This window comes from Silene latifolia, chromosome Y (assembly GCF_048544455.1).
Source record: "Silene latifolia isolate original U9 population chromosome Y, ASM4854445v1, whole genome shotgun sequence".
In the NCBI taxonomy this organism is placed as follows: domain Eukaryota; kingdom Viridiplantae; phylum Streptophyta; class Magnoliopsida; order Caryophyllales; family Caryophyllaceae; genus Silene; species Silene latifolia.
The window spans coordinates 205,296,710-205,307,428 of record NC_133538.1 but is presented as its reverse complement, the minus strand read 5'-3'; the positions used below and the strand labels follow the sequence as shown (position 1 = coordinate 205,307,428).

The following is a 10,719-nucleotide window of genomic DNA, read 5'->3' as shown; positions in this document are numbered from 1 at the left end:
GAATGCTGTCACTCCTCTTCCTATGGTGGTCACCACGGTCCATCACGCACCGTGGCTAAGGTACTTCAGTCTGGTTTTTACTGGCCTTCTTTGTTTGCTGAAGCTAAGTCTTTTGTTTCAGCTTGTGATGCCTGCCAACGATAAGGGAATATTTCAAAGAGACATCAGATGCCACAAAATGGTATCTTAGAGGTCGAGGTTTTCGATGTATGGGGCATTGACTTCCAAGGACCGTTCCCGTCTAGTAAAGGTAACAGGTATATTTTAGTAGCTGACTATTATGTGTCGAAGTGGGTTGAGGCAATTGCCTCACCCCATTGTGATGCCAAGACCGTGATTAAAATGTTCAAAAAGGTCATATTTCCCCGATTTGGTGTCCTTAGGGTCGTCATTAGTGATGGGGGAATGCACTTTAAAGAAAAGAAACTAACTTCCATTCTGTCTAAGGTTGGTGTTCAACACCAGCGTGTTTTGGGGTATCATCCCCAAACCAGTGGTCAGGTTGAGGTCTCTAATCGCGAGATTAAAGATATCTTGTCTAAGGTAGTTTCTAAATCACGGAAAGACTGGAGTCTTAAATTGGAAGACACATTATGGGCTTACAGAACTGCCTTTAAGACACCGATTGGTGCATCACCTTATAGGTTAGTTTATGGGAAATCATGTCATTTACCTGTTGAGTTGGAATGTATGGCTTGGTGGGCAATTCGTGAGCTTAACTTTGATCCTAAGTTGTGTGGTCAGAATCGTCTTTTGCAGCTAGATGAATTGGAAGAATTTAGTCTTAATGCCTATGATAGCTCGCGCATTTACAAGGAAAAGACGAAGAGATGGCATGACAAAAGAATTCTACCTCGGGAATTTCATGTCGGGCAAAAGGTGTTGCTGTTTAATGCCCGATTGCGATTATTTCCTGGCAAGCTGAAGTCCAGGTAGAGTGGTCCTTACACGGTGACAGCTGTTACCAAATTTGGACCCGTCGAGCTAAAAAGTCTCGAAGGAAATTGGTTCAAGGTGAATGGGCAGTATGTGAAGCATTATCACGAGGCAAATGAAGCAGACAATCGTGTTGAAGTCCTGTACTTCGACGAGCTTGACGCGCCAGTTAATTGATGCCAGAAAGGTCGTGCGGGACCTCTTAAACCTGCGCTCTGCGGGAGGCAACCCGGACTGTTTTGTTGTATTTCTGTTGAACTTTTTCCTTCGCATTTAGTTTTTGTTGAACTTTAAACGCTGAACTATGCGTCCTTTGTATTTCCCTTGCTCTTTACTCGTGTTTTGCAGGTGCAACAACTCGATCGAGCTGTTTCATCTTCAAGATGCTACTTTTCGTCTGTTGAGCTACTGCTTGACTTTTTATGACCTCCCATGTTCATGGTCAGTTTGGGGAGGTCCCTCTTTATGACATTTTGTAAGCTTTCCGACTCCACTTATCCTTTTCTCCTTAGTTTGCATTTCTTTCCCTATTTTTGGTACAATGAGGGCATTATACGGTTTGGTTTGGGGAGGTATGCATCCATATCTATGTCTGCATGTTTTCTTACATTTCCATTTGCACGTCTACTCATTTTAGCATGCATTGTTGTTTCTAAATTCAACAAAAATCACATAAATTTCAAAAAAAAATCACGTTTAATTTAAGACGGAACGTTTGAACTTTAACGCCACATTGAATCCTTACCTCTGCCTTGCATATTCTTGACATATTGTTGGCATGATAATGTGCATGATCTACGAGTTTTTGTTTCTCTCTTTTCTGAACGAATAGACTTAACTCATATATTGGCAAGCTACTTTACATTCTGAGGATTAGAGCTCGATAAACTGGTGACATTCATGACCGGTTTCATTTAGGATGTGAGTAGTACTCTCTGTAAGGCATGTAACATCAATTTGCATAAGCATGAGTCTAGTCTTCTTAATACCTGTATGCATTCGGTCTGTGGATGGTGACACATGTAGGAGAGGCAGTTCCCTTTATTTCATTCTACCTATGAGCCTCACATAGCCAAATTGCCCTTTTGTCCTATTAACTACATTCTATAACTTTGACTACCCTAGCCAAGCTAGTGATGTGTAGCTGTTTGGAATGTTTCACTGCAGTCTGGTTATATATCTGATTTCATAAGTTGGTGGAAGAATCGAAGGGAATGAAAAGAAAGAAAATGTTGAAAAAAAAAAGAAAAAAATGAATGAAAATGAAAAAAAAAAGAGTTGAAAGAAAGAAAAATCATATATGAAGAATGAGAAACCGTATAGATGATTTTTACTCCCAAATTTTATTTATACTTTATGCGGAGTTGACAAGTTTATGGTGTATTACTGTATTGTGAGTTGAGTGCATTGAATTTGCACTGTTCTGTACTATTATATTGAGTACGAAGTTGGGATGCAGTTTCATAATTTGGATCTGTGCTGCTAGTTTGGCTACTAACTCCACATTTCCAAATTCATCTTAGCCCCTTCTTACCCATTACCTCACTTACCCAAATGTAAGTCCTCGGCATGTGTCTTGGTCATTAGTTTGGTTGGAATGCATATGTACGGTGGTAGAGACTTTATTCATGTTAACTGCATGCATGTTCTTATAGGTCGAGGTAGGTGAGTGTCTTTACTTCTTTCCATCTCTCACATATATACTCACCCTGTGCCTAAATTTGAGTGATGAGCGACCCGTGAGAGTCTGATTTCTTTGAGTCTTGCAAGGTCGACGGTTCAGTAAGTTCAAAACATTGATTTAACTCGTTTGCATTTATCAATTGTCACTTTGTTAGTTGTTGCATTAAACTGGTTTTGGCGGATGATTTGTAGCTGATGCGTTGGTCCCGTTCCACTGTTTATTCTTAGTTGCATTCATAGTTTGCTTGAGGACAAGCAAAGGTTTTGTTTGGGGAGATTTGATGTGTGTATTTTATATAAGATTTCACCTCATTTTTACACGCATTTCTGTACTATTTTACGTGGCATTTCGCTACAAATACCCCCGAATAGTCTACTTTGGTTTGTCTTGTGTAAATTGCAGGTATAGACCAAAGAGGAGATAAATCGAGCCTAAACTCGTCCCATTTGCATGCATTTATGGAGAACAAGGATTTGGAGCTTGGAATCTATCACTTTGAAGACGAACGAGCTGAATTCGGAAGGTGTCATAGTGCCTAATGTGCCAAAATAGCTCGATCGACCACTTATCTAGTCGATCGAATGCTTTATACCATGAAGATTACTCGATCGAGTTGTTTATTTACTCGGTCGAGCAGGCCACAATAAGGAGTTACTCGATCGAGTAGTATTTCTACTCGATCGAGGGGAATTTTGCAAAGTTTACTCGATCGAGCGGTTTTATTCCACTCGATCAAGTGGTTTGCCTTGTATTTGTATTTTTCCGCCTATTTTCGTATGGGCTTTTGTAGTTAGGCTTTGGATTAGGTTTAAGGAGGAGATTTTCGGCTGCTACTAAAGGTAGTAGACTGCGTAACTCTTCCTGACTGACCTCTCCTGGATCTTACTCACTGCTTCCCTCTTCTTCACTCTTTTCTACTCGGATTCAAACTTGGAATTGGTATTATTATTCCTTTTTAATTTGTTAATCGTAATTGTTATTTGAATTCCTTCCTTTCTATTATTACTTTTAGTATTGCTTATTTCATCTCTTCATTTTCATTATTATCATTTCGATTGTCTATATATTATTGTTGTTGATTCGATAGTAATGTGTAGCTAATTCCCTCTTGCTAAGACTAGGGAATCCATGATTATGAAGGAAGAGTAATTGAATTATTAGGTTAATGCTTGTGTAGTCCTTGTTGTTAATCGCTGCTGTTAATTGTTTCTGTCTAATTGAGTCGACGCAATTAAACATTTAATCGTGGTAAACCTTGACCTGGACCGGAAGGTTGGAAAGGGTGAGACTCGTAGCGAACATTAGGGCACCGTAGTGAGGGCGGAAGTTAAGCTATTTGTGCTTTAGGGCGAATTGAGACCGGAAGGAGATATTCACTGCCCCTTTGACCATACTTGCTTTGACCTGAGACCTAGATTGCTTGACTGAATGATCATGGTGAACCGACTGTCTTAGTTGCTTTTCCTTTACCTGCTTAATCTTTATTCTCTGCCTTTTTCTCTTTCTCATTCTCATTAGTTTAGAACAACTCAATTAACCCCCCCTCCCCCCCCCCCCAATTGGTTACCGTGACGAACTTAGACAAAGTTGACATTTTTCCATCTCCTTGTGGAGATCGAACCGACTTCCCTAGCTATATTAGTTAGAGCCAGTTGGTTATTTTTGATAGGTATACGACTGCCCTGTCAAGCTCTGATACAAATGTCACAGTCCAACACTTTGAGCCGGAACGTGGCGCGCACCCTTGTCTATCACACGACAAGAATGCAAGCGAGAGCGTCAAGCACTAGTGAGGGATCACTAGTGCATTCGGTCCCGGTTGGCGTGTGTTAGGAATTCTAGTCACGATTATCAAAGTCCGGCACACGGAAGCAATAAAAGTAAGCAATAGGATTATTGAAAGCAAGAGACAAGCAATATCAAGCTTAAGGATGAGAAGTGGTTTTGATTGACTAGCACTTCTCATAGAGGCAAATTTGATAGTTTGAGTCTTGTAGCATGATATATTGATTGTGCAGAATAGCGATACGTTTTGTAAACACCTAAAAACGTATCTTAAACTAAAAACGAGACTCCAAGATTCGACACGCAGGAAGTAGTCTTGGAGTACTAATTGAAACTAAAAACGGAAATGAAAATACATAAGTGCATAATTGAAATCTAAGGGTTCGAAGTGAATGGACCGCGCGCGCAATTTCAGGGACTATGCGGCTGAAATGTGCGGCTCCTTACACTTATCGTACGAGATTATAATTTTACAAATAAAATTCAGTGTTGACGGAATTCGATTTCAAGTTATTAGGTGATAACGAGCCGAGCTGAGCCGAGCCAAGCTATGAATCAAAAGCCGAGCTTGAGCTCACCCGACCTTAGAAAAATTGAGCTAATTACCATGCTCGCTAGCTTTAACCCAAGCTCAAGCTCAACTTGGCATATATATAATAATTGTTAGTTATCATTTTTTTTCTTTCGATATTTTCAATAACCGGATTTAGAAGTTATATATAGAAATATTAGGCACATTAAATGAAAACATTTAATTTGGTTATACAAATAGAAAATCATGATAAATATTTTTATAAAATAAGACCAAGATCACACAACCGCTTGTGAGTTTTGCGAGACGAGCCAACGTTAGCTCGACTTGATTTTTAAGCTATAGAGTTGAACCCGAGTTCGAACCAAACTCGCACGAGCGGAGCTTTAATCGAGTCGATATGTATTGGATCAGCTAATAATTACGGAGTACATCTTCCGTCCTGATCATTTGTTTACCTTTAATTTTTGCACAAAGACCAATGAAATGGGAGGAGACCATTTGTGATGGTTATTATTGGATGATAAGTGGAATATAATGGATATGTATGTCCAAACTACCATTAAAAACCTTCCTAATATAAAAATAAAATGGTAAAAAAAAAATGAATGAGACAAGTTAAAATAAAATAGGTAAATACTCGTAAATGTTACGGGCGGACGGAGTACATTCCAAATTTCCAACCCAACCATACACGATACAACAACACTAGACAAAGACAAATTGGCGGGCATTTAATAGAAATTCAAAATACTTGGCAAATTCTAATTTTTTTCAACCTTGTTCATTTTGGTTCTCTATCCCTTCTCTCTATCTTTGTTCTCTCATTTCTCAACATTTATTTATGTATTTTCTTATAAAAAATCAGCCGTCGGTGACCCATTTTATTTTCCGTTTTTTTCCTTCTCTTCAAGGTTTCTTCTTTTAACCCTTTTACCTCTTTCTCTCTACTAGCTCAATTCAAATTAAATTAGGGTTAGGGTTCCATTTGCTTGCATTTCCCTTAATTTTATATCATTAATTGAAGTTTATTTAACATTTCTGGAATTGATTATTCATTGTAGCTGTATTGGTTGTTCTTACTTGTTGGGTATCATTTAATTTGGTTATTTAGGTTTTTTTCTGGGTATTAATTGATTTTTTTTAAGAAAAATTTGGGCATTTCTGCCTTTTTATAGTTAATTTCACTTCTGCTTCATTTACTGGGTGTTTTTATTCATAAAAATTCAATCTTTACTGTGTAATTATAATTTTGACTTGCCATTTCTATGTAAATTGTCCATTAAAGTGAATAGTTAGACATTTATGTTGAATTTTTTCCCATTTATTATGTTGTAAGTTGTGTTAAATCTCTTGATTGTTCATGGGGTTATAGCTTTATATGTTAATTTTTGTTATTTTACATTTTTTTTGCATTATTTTAGCTGTTTTCATTAAAAAAAAGCTTCAATCTTTGCTATTGTTTTGTCATTTACGGTTTCTTGGTAGGTTTTTTTATCGAATTTCTGTAAAAATACTCTCTCGGTTTTGTCGTTTAAGGTTTTGGGGTAGGTTTTTTGATCGAATTATCTGTAAAAATTACCCCCTCCATCTCAGTCATTTGTTTACTTTACTTTTCTTATTCACTGTGAGTGGTATTTTAATTGAAGGTAAACAAATGATTGAGATGGAGGGAGTAAGTGATTTTGTTTAGAGGAGAATCAGAGATTTTTGAGGTTTATTACGAGGAGAGTATTGTAAAATCTCAACCGTTTGCTTAAATTGGTTTTAGGGCTCGTTCGAATTTTTGTTTATGGGTTTCGAGGTTCTTTTCTTTCTGTTACATTTTCTGCTCTTTTTATAAGCTGTATACGTTCATAAAGATTGAATCTTTCCTGTGATTTTGTCATTTCAGGTACTTGAGAAGCTTATTTTATTAACCAGTTTTGGTAATTTATCGCCGGGGATGAGTGATTATTGAGGTTTATAAAGAAGATACCTTTGTTTTATTTAAATAAAGAAGGCAACACCATGGGTAAGGTATCTCCTAAACAAAAGGAATCAAAAACTCCTAAACAAAGAAGACGAACTCGTTCTTCTACCAAAAACAAGTACTTGAGACCAGGTGCACTGGCTCAACTTCTATACACCAAGTCTGCTACCACAAAGGGTTGCACTGATTTAGGGAAGAAAAGGGTTGCATTAACCGATTTGAAAAAGGTCGATGATGATAATGATTTGGTGATTGATCAGAAGGTTACCCCTCTTCCGGAAAGCCAGTTGATGATGTCACGAAAGAGGTTTATGTTGTCTATGGTGTCACCGCTTAAATTAGTAAATCAATGTAGTTTACCCAATACTCCAAAGACTCCTCGCGCTGAAGACTATGAATATGAGTCAAGGCTGGAGTCTCTTCCCATGGATTTATTGGTACATATTGCTCATAATTTCACCTTATTGCCTTTGTCATGTATGTGATGCTTATGTTATTTAATTAGATGTTTCTACTTCCGTGAGTATGGTTATGGGAATATTCCATAGTACTAATATATGACTTAGAAATATTAGAAATTGGGACAGACGCAAACCTTGGTGCACAAAAGTGGAAGTTTTCATTAGTTGTTTTAGATGTAATAATTTACTACTAACATGGTTAATGGTGCCGGAAATCAAGATAATTTGTTATCTTGGCACATATCCTTCACCTAGAATTGGTCTTTTGAGTATAGTGTATTGTATGTATTTAATTTCTTCTATGTTTTTCTATTTTCTTCACCAAGAATTGGTCTACTGAATACAGTGTCTCATGTGCAGGTTTTAGTTTTTGTATGTTTTCTATGTTATTTTGAGTTTTTACCTTTTCTTTTTTATTTTTGAAAAACAGTTTCGTCCTGTATGCTTTATCTAGTTGCAATCTTGACTTTAAGAATATTTTTGAAAATGTAGGTGAAGATCATTTGCCATTTGCGCCATGATCATCTAAGGGCTGTTTTCCATGTGTCTCGAACGGTCCGAATGGCTGTGAGTTCTCTCTCTTTCCTTCTCTAGCTACTTTTTTCTATTTTCTGTAGGAGGCTAGCTTATCCCTTAAAAAGTTTTAAAAAAGTTCTCCCTTTTTTGAAATAGACAGGCAACTTGACAGTTTATTTGTTTTGTGGGCAGGTCATTCACGCAAGGCAGTCTCACTTTAATTATACCACCCCTGATCGATCCCGCCAGGAGATTCTGCAGATGATGACTCCTGTTGCAACTCAACATTGGCCATTTCTTTGGTATAAATTTTAACTGTTCAAAATATTTACTCTCTCTGTCTTGTTCATTTGTTTACCTTTGATTAAAATACTATAAAAAGGAAAACAAATGACTGAGACGGAAATAGTACTTATTACTGCAAAACCATAACATGACCCATTGGCTCAAGGGCTCCTGTAATTGGAGGTGTAAGTGGTTTGATGTATCTAGCCTTGCTCACGAGTTAACAACTGTACACCATATGACCCATAATGATTTTTTTCAAAAAATGGATCAAATTACTACTAATTCGTTATAAACTGAAGCTCAACCAGTTTTGAACATTTTGCTTATACTCTGTATCTGTATTTTACAGGGTTACCTAATTCGCTAACATAGGATGCGTATTGCGAATTAATACGCGCGTATCAATTCGCAATACGTTTTCGAATTAATTCGCACTAATTTGCGAATTATATATAAAAACTAGCGAATTCTAAAAGTTTAATTCATGTATTAATTCGCACTAATTCGCGAATAATATATCAAAATTAGCGAATTTTACAAGTTCAATTCATGTATTAAAAACTAAAAATTCAATAGAATATGATCAACTTCAAAGATCATCAAAGGGAAAGGAGAAAATGTATCGGTAGACTAGCAACTTAATCTTATTTTGGTGTTTTGTCTGGTTTCGTCACTTTGTGTTTACTTAAGAAACCGGAAAAATATGATCAGTAGACTTATTTTACTGGTTCCGTCACTTTGTAATGCTGAATTGCTGATCTTTATGCAATGAACCTTTTGTTTTTTTGCTATTATCATTAAGTAAATGAAGCGTATTAGTAATTATGAATTCACGAATTGCTTTTTTTTGTAATACTTTGCGTATTCAATTCCCTATTTTGAGCGAATTGCGAATTCGAATTATGTGTATTATGAATTCGGCAACCCTGGTATTTTATGGGGTTGCTGTCTCTGCACAATTCAAATTAGTCTAGGTTTGAGCCAGGTAAGACCGCAAGGCATAAGGGCAGCAAAGCTGTCTCCTCTGAGTTTAAACAGTGTTACCTTCCCAAAGAATCTAACACGAGACCTGTAGCAAAGCCTAGTGATATTTTGCTTTATCTCATAATTGATCCATGGATTTTAATCCTAGTGTTTGATGATGCAGCAAGGGAGAGAGCAGGGGGTTTCGAATGCCAACCCCACATACCCCTAAAGCACCAAGGCATGGTCCTCGCCCACCTTCTCAGTTGAAGTATACAGAGACGAGGCAGGTTGCTGCTGCTTTGTTTCAGGAGTCCTCGGTTCCTTCAAGGTGCGTGGTTCCGTCTGTCCTTTCAAAACCCTTGTGCAAAAACCGAGTTCTGTTCTATGAAGATGAGTTATGTCAAGCTGTTGCTCAAAATAAGCTTCGTTGATTTTAATTATCAATGATTCAGGACAGTGCTATTAGCTCATTTTGGTGCCTGTATAGTTTGTTTTGCATTCTCTGGGTTTTCATTGTGCTTACTTTCAATCGTCGTAGGTTGCTTGAGCTTGCAGTTTTGTAGTCCAGAAAAACGTAGTTAGGGTTTATTATGGAATAATGATGATTTCGGTTTGGCTGTCTGTACATAGCTATCTATATATTATGCATGGATTAATGTATACGCAGACTACATTTTGCAGAAAGGTCATTAGTTTTGTGAAAGACTAGTTGACGGACTCATGTGCATTGAATCTTTTTACTTAAGTACACGTATAAAATATGTATTCATCATGAACAGAATAATTTTTGATGTGTGTCAGAGAGAAAAAATTGAGGTTTTGTATAATGAATCTATAAGCTGTTTCGGTAGGATGAAAACTATCCCAGAAAATGTATTTGGAAGCGTCTTTGCAGGTACCAAGACTGTACATCATACACAGAAATATCACTTCAAAGTTTCCTGTACCACAGCATCCCCTATCTGCAACTTCAAACCCTGATAACAAACTTAATCCTGTCATGTATACAAGGCAAGACGACTAAACAATACAAGTATTACGCTAGTGCATCAAACATTCTTGTCTGTCAGATTGGCAGGATAGTGATGTTGTATGTATGCTCCCATGTTGGAACTGACCAACTCCGCTTCACAATATAAGAAGCGCATATATACATGCTACTTCGTGTCTTATAGTCCTATATAGACATAGTAAAGGTTAAATCAAGGGGACTACCTGCTTGAGAAGGGTTAGTTACGAGATCAAGTATAGGGCCGTAAAGATCAAGGTACACAGCATTTAATCCTTGGAATTTTTGATTGAGCGACTGTAGCTCAGAACTCAATTTAGTATTGTAAAGAATAGAAGCTTGGTTTTCCTCCTCTGCACATTCTCTTGAAGGACCGCCATATAATGTTCTTTGCAATGGCATACAACCACTTGGTGGTTGTTAGGACCTATTTGTTGATGATGACATGCCCAATTTAACCGTGTTCTAAGTGTACCATTTCAGGAATAATGCACCCTCCTCAAGCAAGAATTAATCAATGTCAAAGTCAAGAATGGTTAATAATTTGCTACCCAAGATTTAGAGTCAATT

General features: G+C 37.2%; 1 protein-coding gene across 1 annotated transcript; it reads left to right on the top strand.

The window, feature by feature from the left end:
- The first annotated feature begins 5,662 nt into the window (after positions 1–5,662).
- LOC141627080 (F-box protein At4g35930-like) lies at positions 5,663–9,859 on the top strand. Its single transcript, XM_074440564.1, has 5 exons — positions 5,663–5,851; positions 6,832–7,346; positions 7,863–7,937; positions 8,079–8,188; positions 9,322–9,859. The coding sequence occupies exons 2-5, from the start codon at positions 6,948–6,950 to the stop codon at positions 9,569–9,571; spliced, it is 834 nt and encodes a 277-aa protein (XP_074296665.1). The 5' UTR covers positions 5,663–5,851; positions 6,832–6,947; the 3' UTR covers positions 9,572–9,859.
- The last annotated feature ends 860 nt before the right edge of the window (positions 9,860–10,719 follow it).